This window comes from Oenanthe melanoleuca, chromosome 2 (genome assembly GCF_029582105.1).
Source record: "Oenanthe melanoleuca isolate GR-GAL-2019-014 chromosome 2, OMel1.0, whole genome shotgun sequence".
Taxonomy (NCBI): domain Eukaryota; kingdom Metazoa; phylum Chordata; class Aves; order Passeriformes; family Muscicapidae; genus Oenanthe; species Oenanthe melanoleuca.
In genome coordinates, this window is record NC_079335.1 from 121,882,686 (window position 1) to 121,907,188 (window position 24,503).

The 24,503-nt window shown below is 36.5% G+C and overlaps 1 protein-coding gene across 1 annotated transcript in view; it reads left to right on the plus strand.

The window, feature by feature from the left end:
- Window positions 1–5,226: 5,226 nt before the first annotated feature.
- VWDE (von Willebrand factor D and EGF domains) overlaps window positions 5,227–24,503 on the plus strand; it is a 31,100-nt gene continuing 11,823 nt past the window's right edge. Inside the window, exons 1-17 of the mRNA XM_056484321.1 lie at window positions 5,227–5,383; window positions 6,663–6,894; window positions 8,804–8,869; window positions 9,615–9,874; window positions 11,227–11,316; window positions 11,590–11,734; window positions 12,321–12,535; window positions 12,844–12,917; window positions 14,837–15,110; window positions 15,192–15,400; window positions 15,850–16,835; window positions 18,019–18,155; window positions 20,923–21,078; window positions 21,687–21,791; window positions 22,120–22,234; window positions 23,519–23,769; window positions 23,888–24,107. Of these exons, the coding sequence (XP_056340296.1) occupies window positions 5,339–5,383; window positions 6,663–6,894; window positions 8,804–8,869; window positions 9,615–9,874; window positions 11,227–11,316; window positions 11,590–11,734; window positions 12,321–12,535; window positions 12,844–12,917; window positions 14,837–15,110; window positions 15,192–15,400; window positions 15,850–16,835; window positions 18,019–18,155; window positions 20,923–21,078; window positions 21,687–21,791; window positions 22,120–22,234; window positions 23,519–23,769; window positions 23,888–24,107 (3,580 nt within the window). The 5' untranslated portion in view covers window positions 5,227–5,338. The remainder of the gene's footprint in view (window positions 5,384–6,662; window positions 6,895–8,803; window positions 8,870–9,614; window positions 9,875–11,226; window positions 11,317–11,589; window positions 11,735–12,320; window positions 12,536–12,843; window positions 12,918–14,836; window positions 15,111–15,191; window positions 15,401–15,849; window positions 16,836–18,018; window positions 18,156–20,922; window positions 21,079–21,686; window positions 21,792–22,119; window positions 22,235–23,518; window positions 23,770–23,887; window positions 24,108–24,503) is intronic.

Below are 24,503 nucleotides of genomic sequence, written 5' to 3' on the forward strand. Positions count from 1 at the left end.
ACAGGACACAGGGACCGGGACACACGGAACGGGACACAGGGAACGGGACACAGGGAACGGGCCCGGCACCGGGCACAGGTGAACGCCGGCTGCTGAGGGGCGCGGCCGGGCCGGCCATCGCTGCCGCCCGGAGCACGGGCTGCGTGCCACAGTTTCACTGGAACAGTTTCACTGTTCACAGCCAGTTTCACTGGCTGAACTTTGTGCCTGCCAGAGCAGGAGCTGTCCTTGTCACAGCGCTCTTGGATGCTCGGTCTCCCACCCGCTCTTCCTGGCGCTCTTCGCCTCCGTGTTGGATCACAGGCAACCTTGGCACATCCTTACCTGGGACCTCTGCTGAACCCGCGTCTGTTTATGGTTTCACATTTCCGACAGAAAAACTACATCAATTTTAGATACAGTAACGTATTGCATAGAAAACGTTCTATAAATATAAATTTTACACTTTCCTAAAGGTTACGTAGTTATTTACTACTTTTGCAAAGCACCTCGTAGGGTGCAAACAGAAATGGTTGAAAAGTCTTTTAACTTTTAATCCATTTGTCTTTAAAGTTTATCTATAATGCATTTAACTTTGATACAAAAATTTAACTTTCATATATTTGTAAAGATGTGTTACTTTGTGCATGTTGATTCGATTTTCTTTATCGGTCCGTGCATAGGAGTCACCATGTTTCTGTTCCGTGGGATTGCAATACTGTCATTTCTGCAACGTACTTTTATAGGTCTCATCAAAGAAAATGGTATTTTTTAGGTAGTTACAGTAATTTTTATATTCTCCCTTAAAAATATTACTCTAGAAAGTTGTTCCAGGATAACTTCTTTTTCTGTTTTATTGTTTTGGAAGAGTTTAGTTCCACAAATACTTTTGTTAAATTCAGTCATAGGTCTAATTTCTGCCTTGGTATGTTGGTATGCTGCATCCTTTGCAGTCAGTAGATGGAAGAAAAAGCATGTTCATGCTCACAGTAGGCACTTACTAAAGACACTGTTGGTTTATCAGTGATCATTTGCCAAACCCCAGCCTTTGGGCAGCAGGACATATACACTCATAAGCTATTTGTGCCTGAGGAGCTGGATTGCCAGTGCTACCACTCTGCCCTTTCCTGTCTGTACTCTGCTGTGACTCCTTTTCCCTTCTCTACTCCAGTTTGTACCTGGTAGTCCTCAGTTCCTTACTGTTCCATTGGGATGGAAACGTCCTGGACAGGTGGAAAATCACTGACCCCTCTTTGCACATGGATGGAATGGAGATGTGAACAGGAAGATGAAAAGCCCTTCCTTTGTGGAACTCATTTTCCACCCCAGTGCCTCAGAGATAGTCATCAGGAGCCACTTCATATCTCTGTGGCAAATGAGCTCCTGTGTTGACTTCAGAAACCTCTTTGACATTTGGTTCAGTTGTTCAGAGGACCTATTATGTGACTCAGTTTACAGCAGCCATGATAGAAACCTCAACGTGTTGGCAGAGATTTCATCTGTATCTCTCCCAAAAGGCTCATTCTCTTAACACAAAGCTGTGTGTTTAAGATGCTGCAGTTTAGGGTCACATTTCTCAGTATCCATCAGGACCAGAGGAGTCTGGGAGGGATCAAAGACACTGCACTAATCCTGAAGACAGTCAGGAAATAGCAAATACAGAATCAAATTCTTCCTGGTGTGCAGAGACACAAATTGAAGAACAGTAGAGTGCCATGTGCAGAGTAGGGTGTTTGTGGAAAGAAGCACAGAATATGATAGGTAAACTCAAATGCTAGGGAAATAGCTGCATATTTTCCCAGGATGGACTGCTCTTCTTCAGCAGACAGTGTGTAGTGTCAGGACCTCCAAACAGAACGGGAGAGTTACAACTTTCTGTGCTTGTTATTATCTCTCCTAATAACCTATCGATAACCTTTTGTATGTATCTCCTCTAGTTTAAGTGAAAACACAGGTGCACAATCTACAAAGGAGACTGGATATCATGTCTTATTTCTCAAATATTCATTTGTGTATTTTACACTTGGAATTTCACTGTTCTATAGCAAATATTTAAAATGAAAGTTATTAAATCAGTAGTACTTTTAAAGGTCCATAAAATAATTAAAAATAATATTTCAATATATATGTAAAGGTTTTCATCAAGAACAATCATGAGTAAATGCTAAATTTTGTTAAAACTTACATGAGTTTTCTGTTTTGTGTCAGAACACGTTAGGGTATTTTGTGATTGTGGATGAAGTCAAGTCACCAGTAGCACAGAAATCTTCCCCTAATTTAATGTTCCTCACATTTCGTACAGAGATGGTGAGTCAGCCTGCCCTGTAGGTAACCTTCCTTTACACTTTAAAGCTATCAGAACCTGTTTTCAGTTCCTTATAATTTTGTCAGATTTGAATCATCGAGAAGCCTACAAGGAAGATGGAGAAACACTCTTTACAAAGTGACAGGGCAAGTGGTGGTGATTTCCAGATGAAATAAAGTAGGTTTAGATTAGATATTGGAAAAATATTCTTTACTGTGAGGTGGTGAGGCACTGGAACAGGTTGCCCAGAGAAGCTGTGGCTGCCCCATCCATGGAAATGTTCAAGGTCAGCTCTAGTGAAAGGTGTCCCTGCTTGTGTCATGGAAGTTGGAACTATATAATCTTTAAAGTCCCTTCCAGCCCAAACTACTCCATGACTCTATAAAATTGCTGGGTGTTAGACACAGGCAAAGCTTTTCTGGAGCATTTCAGCTAAGTCAGTATTCATCATTCCAAGAATAATATTTGAAAGAATGCCTATATCAAAATCTATCTTTATTTAAGGCATCCTGAATAAGGAAATCATTATTTCAGTGGAAAATGTAGCCAACTCCCTCCTAAATGCTTCTGTTTGGAGCAGATCTGTTCTGCAGGGGTAACATTTTTGCAGAGAACGTGACATTAATTTTTTGTGTGTCTCTCCATAAATATGATTTCATTTGTTTCTGCTGTTGCTGAAGTTAGACAGCATTTCAGTTACACTCAGGTTAAAGTTGCTTTTATATGTGTTATTGATGATGACAGTTATTTTCAGTTGTTTTGCAGAATAAAAAAGAATAAAATATCAACCAGTGTTACACAATATAAGATTTTCAAACAACTATGAAAAATTCTAGAAAGGAGAAAAAGATACTGTGGATTCATAAAGAACTGGATGGCCTTTTAAAGTGATATGCATAATAATAAGAAACTTACAATTTGATCTTTAGTAGGATTTATAACCCTATTACAAGTCACTATAGTCAGCTGTTTTAAAGATCTATCAAATGATGATCTAATTAAACTGTGGAGGAAAAGAAAATAAAGACTTGTCTCGTGTCTAGCCTGATTTATTAATGGAGAAGGTAACAGATATTAATTGTTTCATGAGTGATTCAGTTACAGGAAAGAAAACTAATGAGGGTGCTGTATGAAAGGGAGAATTTCAGTAAAAAATAGAGGACAGGAAGAAGCTTTCATCATGGTTCATAAACTGCTTGTGCTGTAGCTTGCTTGGAAAACATTTCAATAACACACATGACTGACCTGTGGTTCTTCAAGGGCTTTTCTCAAAATTCCAGTGAAGGGTAAGTTCCCTGTAAGGTCAAATTGTATGGACATGAACAGCCTACAGGCTACTATAAGAAACTCAGAAACACAGTGGTGGCACAGTCAATCACACTGACTTCCAGCTGCCCTTAGAGGATAGAAGATAAAGCTATTGTTACCTGCCTGGGTAGCCTAAAGCTGTATCAGATTAAATCTTCAGTCTTTGAAAGACTGTAGGATTCTCATACTGTGCTGAAAAAAATAAAGCCTATTCTTTCACTAGGGCATCTCTCCATTTAAAGGTGAGGAATTACCTGATTTTGAAACTTGTTTTATAATTGTGGTTATCTAGAATGACATAAAAAAAGTGAAGATAGTAAACTATCTTATAGTAATAACCCAAAATGTTTCTAATCAGTGACACAATTGCACCATGCAAAATATGTGACAAATACAGACAAATCTGGGATTGAAAGCTGGAGATCAAGGCATTCATATTCAAAATGTAACATTGGGCAAACTTGCTTACAGCTTCATCTTTAAATTCAATAGTAGCATAATGAAGGTAAAAATTAAGATTCACTGTATCATACAGTATAACCCAAAATTCTGTTCACAATTTGCATCAGTTGGCATCCATTTTTAGAAGCAAGATAAATAGATAGGTATACTTTTAATGTCACTTATATATAAATGTTTCCTTACTTTATTTTCCCATTCTTTCACTTCCCAAGCACATTTCTGAGCAAGAATGGCAATTCAGTATGTTGCATGTAAATGTACCATTAGCTAGAAATTTTGTTGTCACTGTCTTCGACAGAACTCATTTGACATCAGAAATTCTGGCATTCTGCTTTATTTCTAAATGAGTTTGCAGCACAAAAAAAATCCAACAAACAAACAAATAAACAAAAAAACCCCAAAAAACTGTGATAAAGCTTTCTTCAGATTCTGATCCTTCATTTTATCTATCAATCAGAAAATCTGAGAGATTTTTTGAGGCCATAGGGTCACTTAGATGTCAAAAATATGTTTGGCAGTTGTATATTCTTTATTATAATTTAATATGTCATTCATGCAAGTTGACTTAAAATGTGTAATCAAGTGTCTCCCCATTTTAATACACACTTTTGCTATGTTCTGCATGTATACATGCAAGCCTCATGCAACTATCCACTACCTCTCATCCATTTGAGGGAGTTATTAATTTCATGCTGAGGAGTTCTGTAAAGTGGTAATTATTCTGAAAAGACCTGTGGATAAACCTCACTCCTCCTGAGTAAGTTTATTATATTCTCATGTATTGGACACTCCATTTGTATTCAGGTTTCTTAAATATCAGTGGAACTAGAAAAATCAAAATCCAGGTGGAATGGATAAATGTATTCCTTCCCACTGGTTTTGCATCCAGGGTAAATGCCTATGTGGTTATTATTGTATTTATTGTCCACTAAAAGAAAGAAGGTTATGGCATAATGAATTCTATTAAATTTCAGAGTGCTAACATGCGAAGTTGTTGTTACTAAGACTTCAATATATTCTTTCATAAAATTAGTTTTGCATGATATTGCAACATATCCTTATTTTCCTTTTAAAATGCTAACAACTTTTCTAAAATACTTGCTAGGCAGTACATCTTGATTCTCAAAATACTCTTGCTCCACAGTTCTTGAATGCTCTCCTGGTGGACATCAGATCCTGCAGAGCCCATACCGAAGTGTGGATTTTGATTCATCCCACCTCCAGCACTCAGCTATTCAGGATTTAATCTGTGACCATTCCCTCACACCAGGATGGTATCGCTTCATGATTTTTGATAAGCCTGCTGAGATGCCAACCAAGTGCGTGGAGGTATTGTTACAAATCATTTCATTCTGAGAAATAGGTATTTTGGTGAAGAATTTTTCAGTAGAATAGGTATAAAAAAAGAGTATGATTATGGGAACTTCTCTAAGTACTTGATTATATTAAAATATGCTAACTGGAAAATTAAGTCTTAAGCATTGAAAATTTTACAATGAATGTGTAATAGCAGCGGATGATAAATAAAATCGATTTTAGAGCTGTACACTCAAAAGCTGTAATTGCCACTCAGTGCTAAAGAAATTTTCTCCGTGGCAGCATAGCAGGGCTATCATGTTGTAAAGCTGGAACTGTGTGATGGTCAGTGTGTTAGGAGGCCAGTGAGAGCAGTATAAAGGCTTGCAGCCACGTGAACCCAGTAATTGTCAAGCTTTTAAAGTCATCATGTCACAGAAGAGAAATTACTCCTAAAGTGATTTGAACTAACAGAGCTAATTAAATATTGGTTGCCTTATCATCTGCAAGCCTCCAAAGACTCAAGAATGACTTGAAATATTTAATACTTCAGATGTCTAGTTCTTTATTTCAGGGCTTATTTGTAGCTTTATTTTGGAGCTCTGTTATATTCTAAGGAGATACATCTTTTTAGTTTCCCCTTTTAAAAACATTTCCTTCCTTAAAAAACCTAAAAATATTATTAGAGTATTGTAGCCTCGATTTTTCTAATGAATAGAAATTTCCTTGTCACAGTCTCTTGCAAAAATAAGCTAAAATCCAATCAACTAAGTGCTTTTAAATGAGCACAAAACAGCTCAAACATACTAATGCATCCGCTACCCACATCTCATAGAAGAAATCCAGGAGTTTAGTTGAGCTTTCAGTTGATGGCAAAGGGCAGATAAAAGGTGACAGTTTTAACACCTTTATTTGATACTCAGTGTACTTATGCTCTACACTGTTTGCTGTGTTCTGAGAGCATCCATACAGGTGTTAATGGTGGAAAGTAGCTCACTAAGCCATAACACAACTGTGAGCTTTTCTGAGCAAAACACTCTGATGTGGCTTCCAGTTTAGTTCTTCAGGCACTAAATTATAGCCTGTCTTTAGAAACAAACACAAGTTCACTAGGTTAAATAAAGGACTTAAGTGTCTTTTGTGTGCATTGGTATTCAGCCTTGAGGAGGAAAGTCAGCAATCCCTCTTATACTAGCTGAACTTTGCTAAAAGCTTGTGTGAGTAATTAATTACATAGGTACCTCTCATTAAAGCACAGCAACAGTTTGATGTAGCATTAACCATCTCTTGATGTTCTCTTCTGGTGCTGAAGATGAATCACTGTGGGACTCAAGCCCCTGTCTGGTTGTCTCTGAGGGAGTCAGAGTCCATGCCTCGACCTGGTGAGATCAAGCAGTTAACAGCTTGTGCTACATGGCAGTTTTTCTTCAGCTCTTCAAAAGACTGCTGTCTTTTCCGAATCCCTGTCAGGGTGAGGAACTGTGGAGATTTCTTTGTTTACTTACTGCAGCCCACCCAAGGATGCATGGGGTATTGTGCAGAAGGTGAGAAAATGCGTGCTCTAACTCGCTAAGTGTGTGTGTTTGTAAGTGTTTTTCTGCTCTATATATGTCTGATACTTGGTGGAGTGGAAATGTCAGGAAATAGTTTTGCTAAAATTTCTTGCAATCCTTACTTTTAATATTGATATGATAGAAGAAATGGTCTGAAATAGTGGGTTCACTTTGCCTCTCTTTAATATACATGTAGCATTTGACTAATTTTCAAAGACAGAAACTTAAGAATTTAAATTTTCCTTATAATGAGGTAGAGTTATGAGACACATCCATTAATCAAAATTCAGTATACCAAAATTCAGTGTAATTCACAGCACTCAGACTGTCCAAATAGCTATTACTGAACACGCACAGAATTATGTATCAGAATAAATTTTGTCTTAAGAACTTGAGCAACTGTGTTTATATCAGTTATTATTTAGTACTGTTAGGAATATTTTTGATGTTGCTGTTATTTTTATCATCTTTCTGGTGCATATACATGTTGTTGCTAGAAGAAAATTCAGCACAGAAATGCTCTACTGTTGCACATTTTATCAGTACTATGAGAAAGGAGTAATTTTGCAATGTCTCCTATTGTCATGGGTGCTTGTGCTACAAAAGTATGTTGGTGTTTGCAGCTCAAAACTTCAATATTTCATTATTCATGACAGATGTTTCAGATAAGCAAGGCAGGGTTAAATCCTTACAGTTATAAATACTGTGAAACAGTGACATATTAGTGTAGTAGGAAATTCTCATTAACTCATATAATACACATAATACTTGCAGTATTTTTATGCATGATATGCTATATTGCTTGGAGTCATAGTCTCTGTTACTGACTACTTTAAAAAGCTTAGTAGCAAATCTATCAGTGGGCTTTCTGGCCTATCATTATACCTTTAGATCCATTTGTTAAGACATTCTCCAAGGGTTCAGCAAGAATGTGTCTGGAACAATGAAGAACTCCTGCCCAACAGGACTTGCATTTACTTTGGATCCTGGTAAATGATGAGGAAAGAAGATATAAAACCACAGCTAGACATCCAGCTAGCAAATTTTTACTACCTTAAAACTAAAGCAGGCAAAAAGTGTAACTCTTACTTGTCTCTACTGAACACTGTAAATCTGAAGCACATTTTGAGTTTAAGATGATGTTGTCATGTAAAGTACATCATACTGTTGTACTGCTTTTTGTATCTACGTTACCATGTGTACTGTATTTTCTCTTTAACACTTGACAGCTGTAAATACCTGATGCAAATTTTTAATCTGTCCTCTACATGCTAAGGAATTCAAATATTATACCACTGAAGTGTGGAACAGCAAAATCTGTTTTTCGTTCCTTTTGGTGAATGAGATTTCCAGTGTTGCTGTTGCCCTTCTGATGTAGTTTGAGTAGAGTGACTGACATTTTCATGTTTAAGTCAAGTTCCACTTACTTTTCTATAGCATTCAAAATACAAAACAATAGCAGTGCACAAGCACTTTCTTTTAGGCTTCTGTAGGGAAGGTGAATTTTTTCAAAGCAAGTCTCCACTGAATTTCGCTGTCCAAGATTACAGTTAAAGGATAAGTGTTCAGATGTGAATTTGGAGAAGCAAAATATACATTCAAGATAATAGTATAATTCCTTTTTATTCCCTAGCAACATGTATAGGTATTGGCTGAGCACATCAGCTGTAAAAGTTGTAGAGGTGGTGAAATGTTCTGTACCCTTCTTCCTAGATGATTTCCAGCACAAGACATTGTGCTCACTGCTGTCACAACTGTACATGGATCAGATTACAAGATTGTTTCTATTCTGAAAATTTGCACTTCAATTAGTGTTTTGTGACATTTGGTCCATAATCTAAGAGCACTGGTGCTTGTTCTCTATATGAGTGTGAATATACAATGTAAAAACCCTGTATAGTTGTTTCAGATGCAAGGCCACAGAGCTGTGATCCTGAGGGAATGGAAATTGGAGGAGCCTGTAGCAGTGAGTATTTTGTTTTGATTTTCAAGATTTTCTGTGCATCTGTGACCCAATAATGTCAGCATTTAGTGATATTCTGACTTGAATAAAAATGTGTTATGTTATCAACAGTATTGCTTGGTTTGTTGCAAAATGAGCAGTTTGGAGGTAATTTAATACAAACTTGGATTACAAAAGTTCCTTCTCAGACTATTTTGAGTAGTTATCAAAATGTCAAAAAGTAACTGTAGTGATGCTGAATGACAGATTACTTTGATTCTTCAGTAGTAAAATATAAGTGGAATCTACAAATCATATTGTTGGTTATTCTGTTTCTTTCTGAATAGCCTTTTTCCTTTTTTCTTTTCTTTTCCTCGCTTTCTTGATAAGTAGTGCAATTATTCTTCTGTAAGGCACATTCCTTTGCATGTTGCTCTCTTCTGCCTGGTAAAATAATTAATTGCATTTTATTCTCTTGTTTATTTTTTTGGTTTAGGTTTATTTTGTTTGATTTCCCCCCCCCTCTTTAGCACCTTCCTGTTGTCTAGAATATAATCCAAAGCTCATAAAGAGTTTTTCCTCCATTTAATAATTATTAGAAGGAAGATACATATTTTTCTTTGATTTTCCTAAGAAATTATGTAGTATTTCCACATATAAAAAGGTAAATATTATTAGTGTATTAATTGGCAAAATATGTCAGTGTCGTCATGCCCAGTACTGATTTTGTGCAGAATAAAAAGCACAGACCACACTTCTGTTTGACTAGGTAACCTGGCTCCTACATCATCTCAATCTGTGTCACCACCACTTCCATCTGTTCCTGAAGTTGTAGCAGAGATGATCAAAGGCAGCATCTACCTAAGGTGTACCTTTGGCATTCCTTTTGCAAACAGCTCTGTTGGATTCATTGTAACTTGGTCAAGACTTTCTCCTGAAGGTGTCAAAGAAGAACTTACACATGAAACAGCAGTTCATACCTTCTCACTTCTAGAACTAGATGGGATAAACGTCAGACTTGGAGACAGAGTATGTTAAAGCATTATTTTGATTTCTTTGTATATTTGTAAATATGGCTCAGTAGATGCTAACAGTTTTTAGAGAGAGGTCCAGCATCTTACTGTATAATTTTTCTTGGCAGAAACCTACTGCCTTTAGTTATTTATGCCATATGAATATGTAAATATCACAGAAATATAATTACCACTGCCTCTGAGGTTTTGAGAATGATTGTCTCAATACAGTACAGTGTGCCTTCAGGAGGTAAATTTTTATTCGAATAATGTCAATTAAGAGGATTTTTGGATGCAACTGCATCTCAGTGAGAGGCTGTAAGAGACAGAGGTTGTGAAAAGCTGTGTTGTTGATTCATTAGATATGTATTGTTTCTCTGGATGAGCTGCTGCTTACTGGTTTTGTGTTTAGGATTTATATGCCTTGCCTTCCATTGGACCAGAATGAAGACTTAGGCTCTCAAAGTAACTTTGAGAAGCCTAAGCATTGGAAAATCAAAACATCTCTTACCTATACCAAAATGCAGGTCAGTTTTTCCTGGAGAAAATAAAAACCAAAAAATCATGGTTGGTATGCATATGCATGTTCAAGCCAAAGCCAGATTTGTGGTTGGCTTCTGGACAGCAATAGCAGTTGTTACTCACCAAAAATCATTTGGGGACTTCATGAAGACTTGCCTGACAGTCTTGGCTTGGTGATAGTCAAGAGGAAAGGCACAATCACAAGCTACCTCCTGCTGTGAATCACTTTTTTTTTTCAAGATAGGAAATACTGCATGTGTGGTCAACACATCTCAAAATGTATACAGCAAAATAAAAACAAACACTGAAACAAACAGCAAGCCAAAGCAAAACCACAGTGTCTAGTAGCATGAAACTGGTTCAGTGGAGGGAAATCACACTGAATTCCTCATCTTGAAAAATTTATCCAGGTCTATAACAACAGGAAAAACATAATCTAAGATCTGATGGTCACTAAACAAAAGGCAAAAACTATGAAATGAAAAAAAAGTAGTAAATAACTTATAAGCAATGTAAAATACATTTTCATAGATATAACTGGTTGCAGAAATGCTCCAGAAAAGATTTTTTAAGTATTCATTAAATATGATTTGTATGCAGCCATTAGTTGAAGAGGTCTCTGCACAACTGGTAGAATATGCCAGGAAAAGGTCCTAGGATGCTCAGTCTATTTCTGTTTTTTTTCTTTAGCTGTATTTACCAATTACCACTAACAACTGGTACCTTCTGGTGCCACCAGAAGAGTGGGCATGATAAATCATTGAACTGACCAGAGTGGCCAAGATTGTCTTCATGTGACCACTTCATACCAAAAATGTATTCTATTATTCTGGCTTTACCTTACAGGTCTACTGTAGCAGTTCTTCTTTTTTCATGGAGAATCCAGATATACAGAGCTCTTCAGTTGAGAGCAAGGAATTTTTTGCTGGAATTAAGGTAACTTTGTAAAAACATAATGTAGTAGGAATTTTGGAGTATGGCTGTATCAATCAGTCCTCTGAAATAGAAAGCACTTAAAATGTATAAATTGTGAATCTATTATCCTTCCCCCTTTACCCACCACTTCAAGACTATGGCTGCTGTGTCTGCATCTTCTCCTCACGCTGCTGCTCCTCAGCCCATGTAAATTAGCACTCCAAGCTGATTAGGAAGCAATGCTGCAGTTTACTTACAAAGATTGCATTTTAAGTACAATTTCTTCTGTGCTAGATACATCCAGAAACATATGATATATCAGAAGATGGGAAGGAATACAGACTGACAATAGAAAGTAGCATTCCTATTCCTTGTCCTCAATTTAGCCAGCTAAAAAGTGACTGCAAAATCTCACTAACATTAAACAGTATTGATGAAGGTAAGTATTACCCTGATTTTGTTACATTTTGTATATTTAATTTTTTTAAAAAATTTTGTATATTTTTATAAATACTGTGCTAGTTTCCTTCTTCAGAGAAGTTGTTACACTGTGAAATACTTTCTAAAATGTTAAAGTATTCAGAGTTTGTATGATGCTGCAGAAAATATTAAATCATTACTTGTTGAAGTTTGCAAATGTTTAACTGTTGCATTGCAAGTATTATATATGCAGTCACAAAGTCATCATTTGTTACTCTTATAGCCTTTTTCTGTAATATTTCCTCAAGCAAAAAGAGGAGCCTTGCCTATGCAGACAACCATTTTTTTTTTACATTATCAAGCCTATCATGATTTCCATTTGTCTATCAAACCGGGGAATGCCAAAACATTGTATTGGGTGTGTATAAGAAGAGGTAGAGAGGAGGTTTTTTTGCATAACCAAACCAAACCAAGAAAAATGAATAATTATTTTAATTTCTGATAGTGTGTGTAAATAGGTTAGTATCTATATTAACAATTATAATATGGAGAATATAGTTTATTTAGAGGAGGAACTCACTAATGATGTATTTTCTTTAAAACAGGTAAAGAGCAGTTAGGTCTAAACTTGGCTCTTTCTTCTTGTCATGTGGATCTTCTCCAGAAATCCTGCAATAATGGACTCTGTGGTCAAGCTGTAATTTATTTCACTGCTGTGACAGACTTCATGCAGGATGGAGACAGGATTACCGGAATTGCAGTTGAACCTATATCCAGTGAGAATTTCCTGTGGAATGGCTACGTTCCAGAAAGCACACAGGTTGAAAATCTCCATTTTAAGATCTGTAAACTGGTGTTAGTGAAGCTTTTATTTCAGTTGTGACTTACTGATTCACACCAAGATTTATAAGTGGCTGATTTTAGTTGCTTTCTTTTTTCTTGAAGTTCTGTGTTTTTATTTGAATTTTTTTTCATTCTAATATTGATGTAAATACTAAGACTGATTAAAAGTATAATATAATATAATATAATTATTTGAATGTAAACGAATATCATAAGATATAAGTGCACTCAAGTACATTATTTATCTTAACCTGATGTTTTACAGTTCTTTTCTTTGTTTTGAAGATTACAGTTAAGGACCTACCCACTGCCTACTGCTACTCATTTACTGACCCTCATATAATTACTTTTGATGGAAGGTAATTAGTGGCTTGCTGCTCTTAAGTGTGTTGGGAGGTTTTTTGTGTGGGTTTTGGGGGGTGTGTTTTATTTATTTAATTTTATTTATTCTAAGTCGGTGCTGGTGATACAAATAAGCTGTAGTTTTCTGCATTTGCACTGTGTTTACAATTATTTTTGACAGAAAGGATAAATTTTAGTTGGTAAAAGTTTGCCAGTCATGATGAAGTTTTTAATATTTGCATTTCTAAAGGCAAGTTTTGTGGTTGTGGCAAGAGAATGAAACAAATGGGCAAGAGGAATGGTAGCTGTGGAGTCTGTTGACTACAAAACATAGAAACGTTCATATATTAAATATGAACCATGAGAAAATGATTGAGTAAACAAAACTTTTAATGCAAAAGTGTTTCCAGACAAAAGTATAGTTTCCCTATTTCTGTGTCAGTATCTGAATCCTTATAAGGATAAAATTATGAGAAGCTGTCTGCTGTCTGTGTAGCATTTTGCTGGGTTTATTAGTGGCATTGAAAGCAACTTATTTGCTACTGTCACTTGCATATCACTGGCCAAAAAGGATTTTGAAGTGAAAACAGCTTTCTTAGCCACAGCTGGTTTTGGTGTGCTTCTTTCTCTCAAGGTATTTCCAATTCACAAAGGATGTCTGAACAAACACATGCTCCACACCTGGGAGTTTTATATTCTTTATTCAGCAGAAGCACATTTCAAGTGGCAGGGTGAGAAGAAGAGGATATGTTGCCTCCAGAAAAGGATGTTCAGCCCACACATGATAACAGAAGGGAAAATAAAAGTTGTGATTGTTTCTCTGATAGAATTTTGACTACTGCTGCTACTAATAAAGTCAGTGGGTTTATCCTGATCTTGCAGTTTCTCCTTCAGTGGAAGTTTTAGGGATTTCTTAACTGGGCATTGTAACTATGGATGCATTGTGATCAATTTTTCTCATGAAGCTGTGTTTTACTGCAATGTGATCTGTCTGGAAGCATGATGCTGCAGAGAAAGGGCTTTCTTTTTAAGGATAAATTATATTGGTACTTTATTTACAAACTGAGGGAACAAATTACCTACTAAACTACGGACAATCTGATGCAGTCCCAGTAGTGCAGCCATCTGCAGTTTGTCTGCTGGCCCATTATACACAGAGCAAATTGACAGTCTACAATCAGCTGTCAAATGCCATCAAATGCCATTTATAGCCAAGAGGCTATTAAACTTACAGCAAAAGTTTGGGGGTTTTCTTTCTGGTTTTTTTGTATTTTTTTTTTTTTTTTTTTTTTTTCTGCAGAATCATTAAATTGGCTATTTTAGCCTTGCTTCAGGGGACAGATGGCTAACCCTAAGGAAAAAATGCAAGTTGCTATTTATGGTTTTCATCTTAAATATCATTGGGAATAAGCACTCCCCATCTCTATCTTAATAAAGCAGACCTTTTTAAAAGGATGTGACTTTCTAAATCATTTTGTCAAGGGTACTTGTGTGGTTTTCAGCAGCTGCCCCCACATGCACACTGCTATGCATCTTACTGCTCTTGCTGCATAGGTGTGCCATTGTAGAAACACAAAGGTTGAGAAGTACCCTCCATATGCACTGTTGAAATCAAAGAATGACAGTAGGTTCATGCTTATGTGTCCGTTCACAGCCATTGTCCACATATATTCCCCTCATTATCCTTCTCTTCTGCTGTAAAAATAAGGTGTGTGTATAGTTAGAGCTGCTCAGAGGAAGATATGATGGCGTTTGCTCAGGTTAAAACTGTATTTTGCTCTGTGGGCTGTGCTGTTTTTTCTAACTTGGGAAAATTAGTTTCATTGTCAGTGTTCACCAAATATTAGAAATCTGCTTAAAAATGAAGTTGCTGACATGTAGTGATACAGTTATTTCACAACCAAAGTGATATCATGTGCTATTCTTTTGATTCCAGAGTCTATGACAATTTTAAAACAGGAACATTTGTTCTCTATAAGAGTACATCTCGAGATTTTGAAGTTCATGTTCGTCAGTGGGACTGTGGAAGTCTCCACTACCCAGCATCCTGCAACTGTGGCTTTGTTGCTAGGGAAGGAAGTGATATAATTGCATTTGACATGTGCAGTGGTCAGCTCCATGAATCACAGCCACACTTGTCTGTAATAAACAGAGACGCAACAGGAAACAATGTCAGAATCACTGAATCCTACCTGGGAAGAAAAGTAACAGTAAGTGGTAAATAATTGCTTGCAGAATAGGTAAAACAAAAAATCATGTTTCTCATGAGGCTATCTTCAATCTCTTTTTAGGTTTTGTTTTCTTCTGGAGCTTTTGTTCGTGCTGATGTGAGCGAATGGGGAATGAGCATCACACTTAGGGCACCCAGTTCAGATTACAGACATACAGTGGGACTCTGTGGCACCTTTGATGGAAATGCAGAGAATGACTATCACACTGCAAGTGGCATGGAAATCCCAAACCATGCTAATGTTCTTTTTTCTTTTATTAAGGAATGGAGGTAACAAAGTGCTTCTGTTGATAAATCAAATGTCATAATTTTTGGTTCTACCTTTCCTCCACACTCTTAAAAACTTGTCAAAATAGTAATAAAAAAATTGCCTTAAGTTTTAAAGTTGATATTAGAATATCATAATTACATTCTATAATTAATTTAAGAGAAAGTTGAAACTGAATGGCCAAATAAGTATTTAAGCACTATGATGTAAGATTAGTTTGGTTAAGTTTGGAACAAAGTACCAAGTTATACAGAAAACATCCACTCGTCTCAATTCTTTTATAAGTTACTCTTGAGGTTTTGTGTTTTAACTGGCATTTAAATATAGCTGTGTGCTGCAGACTTATGCTGTAGAAGTATGAAACAAAAAAGAACAAAAAGAAGTTAATACTTTGATAACACGAAGAAAATAGTTCAGATCATACAGTTTCACCTTTTCCATTCCTCACTAGAATTTTACCAGGAGAGAGCTTGTTTGACAAGACACCTGCTTCGTTAACATCTTCTAGGAAGATTTTCTTCTGTGACTGTACACTTGAAGATGCCAGATTATATCAACCAGCAAACAAACTGGAGACAGTTACTCAGTCAGAACCTCCTCTGTCTTGTAAAGAAAGTGAAAATGGTAGATTTCTTTCTTTGATACCAGGACTGGATGTCACTGCTGAGTATCTTGGTCCTGCTGATCTTGTCAGGGGCTTAAAGAAACGTTCATCTACACATGAAATGGATTCATCTACACATCTGCAGAGGCAGAATAATCAAACCAAACTTCACAAAACATCACTAGTAAACTCGCATCTCTCTGCCACCTCAGTGGGAAATACTGGGACAGAAGAAGAGAGAAGTTCAAGCTTAGACATTAGGAGAAATTCTCACCATTACAGCAGTCATTTTCACAAAAGTCAATCTGCTATGAGTAGAAGGAAGCGCCAGAATTATTATGAATACCATCCAGTATTCATTTTCCAAAGTCTCAGCCAAACAGATTTAGAGGGATATAGTTATTTTTTCCCAGAGGACCATGCCGCTGACACAGATGAAAAGCTCCTTCCTTCTTGGCCCACACCTTCAGGCCTCACTGAATCTAGTGCTTTGTTCCTGTGCCAGCAGGCAATAGCTAATTCCAGCATAGGGAGATCCTGTGGTGCCCTCCTTGGCCGGAGAACAGGGGATGCCATCGATATGTGCGTTAAAGATTTGCTGCTGAAAGATGACCTCGGCTGGGCAGAAGCGTCCTTAGCTCTGCTGGAGAACGAATGTGAAAAAAGAATTTTAGAAGAAATACATTACAACCCACAGGAACTTGAAGAGTCAGTTGAGAGCCTACTTACTGCTTTAAAGTGTCCCAGTCTCTGCAGTGGTAATGGGGAATGTACAGAATGGGGCTGTGCATGTTTTCAAGGCTACAGCTCATACGACTGCAGCATACTGTCTGGTAAGTGGGGGGAAATGAGATTAACTTCAAGTATGTTCTCAATGTTTGTGCAAAGTGTATTTGTTTTGCTGCCTTTCTCTCCTGCTTTTGTACATGGACAAGGGTTCTCAATTATTTAGTTACAGTTTACTGCAGCTATAATTATTTTGCATTCAACCTTCTTGTTTCCAAGGACAAAACATGAGCTTAGTTTCTAATAGGTCAGATTAAAATAGTTGGTTTACAATGCATAGTGTAGCCCCAAGAGACTGGCAATGTTTCCACATGCTATCTCCTTCAGGGAAAATATGCCACATTCATCCCTCCCCTAGATTTGTATAGTTTTATGTGATCCTGTTTATTAACTCTAAATGGGATGATTTTGTCTTCGGTGATGTTACATCTCTGTATGCTAACTGTTAAATGGGATGGGAGCAGAACTGGTGGTGAAGGAAAAAGAAGTATAGCAAATAGTGCTGGGCAAGGGTCTTTTTCCATTTTCAGTAGATAATATATTCACTAAAAATTCAGTTGAACAATTACACTGGAAAAATATGAACAGTGCTACCAAAATCAAATCTCTTTCAAAATACGTGTTAATATTCTGGTTTGCAATGGGGTTTTTGTTTTAATCACTTATTTAAGAGCAAATAGAGAAAGAGGAAATAGAATAATAAGAAATATTTGACTTCAAGAGGAATAAAATAAAATGGTTTTACATTAGAAAAACTGTTTTTGAGTGTTCTGATCTGTCAGTTTATTTCCTGAAATAACTTCCATCTGAGGTTTCTTATTTTTTTAGTTTTTATTTTAAAATAATCTCTATATAAATTATTGCTTAACTGTCTCTTTTCCAGTTCCTATTTCTAAGACCTTAGTATCATTTCAATGTCATTCTGGAAATCTGACATAAAAACCCATAGTTGAGAAAGCAAAACATGTATTGACGAACATTTGTTATCAGTTGAAATTCCTCTGCTTCCTAATACTGAGGTTCCAAGACAAGACAGAAGCCTAGCTTTAAATTTAAAGTTTCAGTTTAATAATGTAAAATCTTTCTCTTTATGCTTCCCTTCAGCTGGGTCCAGATTATCTTGTTTCCATAGTTTTCATGGTTGGATAGAAAAATAAACATGTTGTATAATGTAAATGCATATGAATGAGTTCTCATACGAGCATTTATTGTCTAATCTCTGCTTCCAAGACCAGGCTCCAGAAATTACAGAGCTGGAGAATGCTGGGCTCTGCGATATTCGACAGTATGAGTGCACATCAGTGAGAGTGTTTGGACATGGCTTCAGGGACTCATTGAACCTGAAATGTGAAATCATCAAATTGCAAGTAGGTCTCCCTGAATGGTGACAATTACATTTTAAACTTCTTAGAGAACAAGGGACAAAATGACAAACGTATTATTCATTGATGTGGGTACAACCCAATGCTTTAGTGGAAGCTAAAAGCAAAGGCACTCAGCACTTTGCAGCAAACACTCAAGACTTTGCAAGATTGCCATTTCCTTCATGATAAGAGAAATACACAACATAATGGGAATGTTCAGCAGCTGGGAGGGAGATAACAGCATACAGCAGCTATCCATCAGAAAAGGGCAAGGGCAGCCCTATTAGTAACCACCAGTACATCGTTGTATTTTTAAGTGCTTATGGAGGTGAATTGAAGTACCACTTCTTTGAAGAAGGACAGCAAGGTTAAAGCCATTACTAGATTTCTGTCTCAAATCTAATGCTTGAAATAGTCTTTTATAAACATAATAAATCTATTAGGAAAAGATAAAGGCGTTTTTGATATGTTGTCCATTTCCCAGAGGTAGAATACCATGGCTATTTAATGATATATTTCAGGTTTGAACAGGAGATTAAAAAATGTTTCACTGTAAACTTAAGGGGTATTTGTGTAAAGAGGCTGTTGTTGCTCATTCTTGAAAAAATTGTTCAAAGCAAATGTATAAGCAATTTACAAGTTGTAGCCTGGAATAAGTGGTCAGCAATTACAAGTTTTTATGTGATGTTAGACATGAGAACAAAAAAAGCTAAAAGTAAAACTGTATTTTATTGGTGTGATGATGGAGGAGGTGAGAGCTGGCAAAAGGGGAACCATTCAAAGGGAAATTTTGTTCCTGAGACAATAGTTTTCCTTAGCTATTTCCAGCAGATGCTGAAATTATTTTGACAGATTAGACAGTGCTGGCTATAGATTTTTCTTAAACCCAACATGTATCCACTCAAGTTGGCTTGAAATGATTGTCGAGAGAAGTTTACACTCCCCTTATATTAAGGACTTTTAGACCAAGCTCACAGTAAGACAATTACTGGTAGTTCACTTATCACAGTTTGAAATGTTTCAGTTTTGACTCATGGCAAGATACTCTGAAATCTCTCTTGGTGGTGCTGTGTTTGTCTTCGAACACAAAAACTTCCTAATTAGTCACTTCTAATGATGATATTCTCACTGACAAGAGCCATTTTGCTGCTGTTAGCTGCAATTGAGGAGAAAGCTGCAGATTTTTTAATCAGAGAATACAAAAGAAAGGAAGTTTGGAGTACTGTTTTTTGTTTAGTTTTTCAGGCTAGAGACATAGTGAATTTAAGGAAATGTCAGTGGACTTGCAACAGCATAGAGCTGCACATATTTTGAAATTGAACTTAAATTACCAAAATTGTGTAAAAGAGGCATGTTGACAAAATTTAGAATTTCTTTATCTTTTCAATGTTTTACTTCTGAAATGTTAAATCAAATTGATTGTTCATGGTTTTTCTTACCCAGTTTAGAGTAGATACTTGATAGAGGTTTGGGTTGGAAATGGCCAGGAACCCATGATTACAGAGACAGAGAATTCAAAGGTAAAGGATGAGTGTATGCTTAATCTCTGCAAAACAAATACAGAGTTTTATTTCCTTCTGTTCTGCATTGAACTCAAATTTCTATGAACCTTATGAGCTGGAATGCTTATAGATCTGAAGGCTTTTTAATTGGTTTTTGAAAGGCTAAACTGTTTCTGAAAAAATTATCTGAACTTGCCTTCAGCTAGTAACAAACGGTTTCTGAAGAAGTAGGCTGTGCTACATTTCAAAGGTCACAGTATTAAATGCACTCAAAATTGCATATTTAGAAATATTTAGCTTTTATACTTACCTTTGCTGTGAATTCCTTAAATTAATATAGGGTGAAAGAAAACAGTTGGAACTGTTGGAATTTGTTGGAACAGAATTAGCATGTATGTCTTTTTAACAAAAGTGTTTCTTTTACTGTTTTAAAAAAAAAAAAAAAAAAAGCAAGGCCTCTACAGCTGATGAGTCTTCATGTGAGGATTGGGATTGAATAAATGTTTTGATTAGCTCCAGTAAATAAAAAAATATGCCAGCTCAGTAAAAACTAGTCAAGCTCAAAATCCTTTTTAGTTGCTGTTCTCTTGATTCTTAGTCTGCCTAGATTCTTAGTTCCATCTAATTTTATTTATTTTCCACATGCTTATCCCTACTTCCACATCAATGCTTCAGTCAAATAGCATTATCATCCTTATTCTGTTATCTTGAGCTCTCAAGATGGATCCTTGGATGCCCTGTTCCTCACAGCAGTTTGAAAGAAAAGACAGTGGGTCAATGGTGTCTTGTTCTGTTGAACAACCTCTTGGCTTGTACAAGGTCTAAATGGCCAACTGCCAGTATTGTCCTGGCACCCAGAATGATTCCTGAGCCCTGCCAAAACCCTCATCTGCTCCTTTGACTAAAGCCTGTGCTCACATGGGAGCAGAGATGGAGTGGAGCAGAGGCACTTGCACGTCAGATCAGTGGTGTTTGAGGATCACCCTGTGCTTCACCCTCCTACTGCCTTCCAGCTGGAAGGACTGCTCATCCTTGGCAGTGCAGTGCCAAAGGGTTGTGTGTCAGGAGAGACTTCCCTGCCTCTTCCTCCACAGTGCCAGGCTTAGGAAAAAATCTGTGTGAGCAAATACTGTCATCTACTATTTGCCACTATTCTAATCCAGACACATCAGAGTGGTTCAAACACTGTGCAATATATGGGAAATTTTTCTCTGGTTTTCTCGTGTTGTACTTGAGGTGTAAAACAAATTTTCTGTCTTAACATTCAGTATAGTGATAGACAATGGATTCCTGGAGAACCTCTAACTATGCCAGCTGCCTTCCAAAATGCCAGGACTGTTCACTGCCAGTTACCAAGTGATGGCCAGCAGTCTGATGCCATGGATGTGATTGATGACAAACCCATTGCTAGATGGCAAATAAAGGTACTCTCAGAAATTTCAAATATTCACTTACAAATATTCCTATTAAGATGAAAGTACATCATGTATATATTATCCTTTATTTGATGGTACTAAAGGGAGAAGTCAACTTGCTTAGCGTGGATCTCAGTCTTGTCACCTAAGCTTAAGTATCAAGTGTTGTTTTACAGTGTTCTCCTGCAAATGGACTGGTAGATACAGCCTAGGTCCTGCAGAGACACACATTCTTCAAGAGAATATGTTAAAGGCCAAGTAGTTACCCTAGAGTACTTCAAATTACCTTGGATTCATCTTTAGTAGAACTGAGTTAAACTCAGCCACATGTAAAAATCCCTGTGAGCAGGTATCTGAGCTCTCATACAGCTGGAGTCAATAAGGTCAATAGAGCCTACACATAATTCAATTTACCTTAAAGTAAACACCAACATGTGGTTTGTCAAAATCTGCCTAGACTCCTTGGCAGTTTTGATTAGATTTCTGATGTCTGTTGTGAGAGTTTAGACACCTGCATGTGGATGTCTATAAATGAGTAGAAGCTCATGCTAGCAGATCATGTGGGTGATATATCTATACCTGTATCAGTTAATCCATTTTTACTGCTCACCTTGCAGATTTCTAATGATGGATTTGTTTATAGCAACTCTAAAACAATGATATTATATGATGGAGCCTGTCAGACCTGTGAACCACAAGAATCTGGGTTATGTACATTAAAGGTATGTGTTTCACTACTCTCTATTATGAGAATATGCATTTTTTTTGGCTGAAAATATTAGAAAAATTAGCATAACATACCGTGTTCTTGTTTCCAACAGGGATTTTCAATGCACAGAAAGGGAAGCTGAGACAATTTTAAATATAAAAAAATCAAACCAAAAACTCTTCATAGAATTACCAAGTAAAACCAAACTTGCTATCAGTTGTTTAGATTTGCAAACAAGCGTAGTTGTTTAATAGAAGTGCAGAATGATTAGATTTTGTTTGTTGCTTAAAAATTCATAAACAATTTCATAATAATTTTCAGTTTTTTTATTTCTCTAAAAGGAGAAAATATGCAACATAGATGGACTCTGTTATGGTGAAGGAGACACAAATCCAACCAGCCCTTGCTTATTGTGCAGACCTGACATATCTAAGTTGACTTGGTCCATTGCTGAAAGTAAGTTTTAAGTAGTTCTTTTTTAATACCAAGTAGTTAAAGTCTGCCAAGTTTTTACATTTATGGTAATAGTGATGTTTTGAGTTTAACTAGGTAAGTGTTTTGGCATTTCTATTAATTTCTGAAAATTATATTTTCATTTCCAGACCATATATGTAATATTTTAAGTTACTTCCCCTGACTCTCCTGCTGTAGCCATGGCAAATAACTAATGAAAATTAACAACTTTCAGTCTAATTAGCAATTTGGAGTCTTGATATTTGGCACTGCTTCATCCACATGTGTTTGTCTTCAACATATAGGTGTAACAGGTATTTTTTCAACAAATTATTCTGATTGCAAACAAGTGGAGATCACAAATTAAATTAAATTAGATATGTCATATTTATTAGACTTAATATCTGGGCATCATTTACATTGATGGTGTAGATATATGGCCTATATACTTTGAAAGTGCATCCAAGGCTGTTGTACTCCACTCTAATTAGAAACCACATTGTGAAGGGAAAACTAAAGTCTAAATATTTCATTTTCCTTCTCTGTAGTACAAAGTTTGAGCATAGAAGTTGTAGCTCTTTTGGTGCAGATTTTGGTCTTTGGATATGGTCCCTTCACCAAATGGAATGTTTCTTGGAGCTTTCATATTAGCCATCCAGTCTCTTCTGCCAACCCAATTCTACACATCACAAATGCAGGCATCCTATCAGTGTCCATGAATGAAAAACTCACTAAATCAAGACTTTGCCTTGATTAGGAAAGGTCCTGCCTGAATGGACTTCTGGTGCCTGTCTTGGTGAGTCTTGTCCCAGTTCAAACTTAGATTGAAAACCAAGGTAGATGTACCTATTCTAAAAGGATGAGATGTGAATGGGAAGAATGGCATGAAACTCATCCAGCAGACAGGGAGTCAAGGGATCTCCATGTTATGGCCATTTTATGGACTGGAATTCCATACAGCCAAAGTCAGAAATGAGCCAGAGCTAAGGAGCACAATGTCTTCTGCAAGGAGGATGATGTTAGAAATGAGAGAGTTCGACAGCTGAGATATTGATTATGCCTTCTTCTTCCTTCATGGTTTTTGCCACAGTGGGTGGATTCCTGCTTGCAGCAGTCACTCACTAGTATTGAAAATATCAAGTGTTTTTCCTGTGCCATTCAAATGGCATTAGAATTTAAAAGAAATAAATACATGGGATTTTTTTAATAGAAACATATGTTCCTTTTAATTTTTATAAGTATATTGCAACTTTTCCTTAGAAGAGGAAAATATCTCCTTTGTTACAGATAACCAGCCTCCAGTGCTTGAAACTTTTCAGGGTATGCTACAGACATTTTATGGAGAAGATTTTTTATATCAGTTTTTGGCTTCAGATCCAGAGGGCTCTGCTATTCATTTCACATTGGATTCTGGTCCAGAAGGTGCCAGTCTTTCCCCATCCGGTCTCCTTTTGTGGAAAGCTGTGTCAATGAATGTCCATAAATTAACATTTTCTTTGACAGATGACTGCAATGCAACAACTAAGGTAGAAATAGAGGTAATGAATATTACAGTAAAATTACACTTACTAATAAGATATCTAAGTTTTCTATTTACAGAACTCGTTGCTAGTTCATTAAAAAAAGGAAAACTGTCTTATTGGGTGTGTCTTGTAGGTCAGTGTAAAATCATGTGATTGCCTAAATAATGGCTCATGTGTGACAAACATTAATTTCCCACCTGGAAGTGGAAGATATCTTTGTGTGTGTGTGGCTGGATTTGAAGGTGATCTCTGTCAAGTGAATACTGATGACTGTAAACTTAACCAGTGTGGTATTGGCAGATGTGTGGATGGAATAAACAGCTATTACTGTGAATGTCCACATGAACTTCAAGGTAAATTGCTACTTTATTTCCATGCATTTATCATGTTTAGTGATAAATAGGAGCTTTTAATTTTATGTCTACGATTTTCTTTTTAAATTGTTCACTGTAAATAACTTACTGTTGTATTATGAAGAAACTTTATGGTCTTGTGGCACAGATATATGATATGCTTCAAGATTTTCCTGGCATGACTGTAATAGTAGTTTATTTTAGTTCATTATGAAAGCTAACTTGCATGGTTTTCCTCTGCAAACATAAATTCACCGACTCAGGGAAACACAGGAGATTCTTCCTTCAGATAAGCATGTAGTTCTCACAGCCCATCTTCTCCATATTCTACAATAAGCAAAATACTTGTTATGAGATAAAAAAATGTGAATAGCAAACCTTATCAGCTGTTTTTAT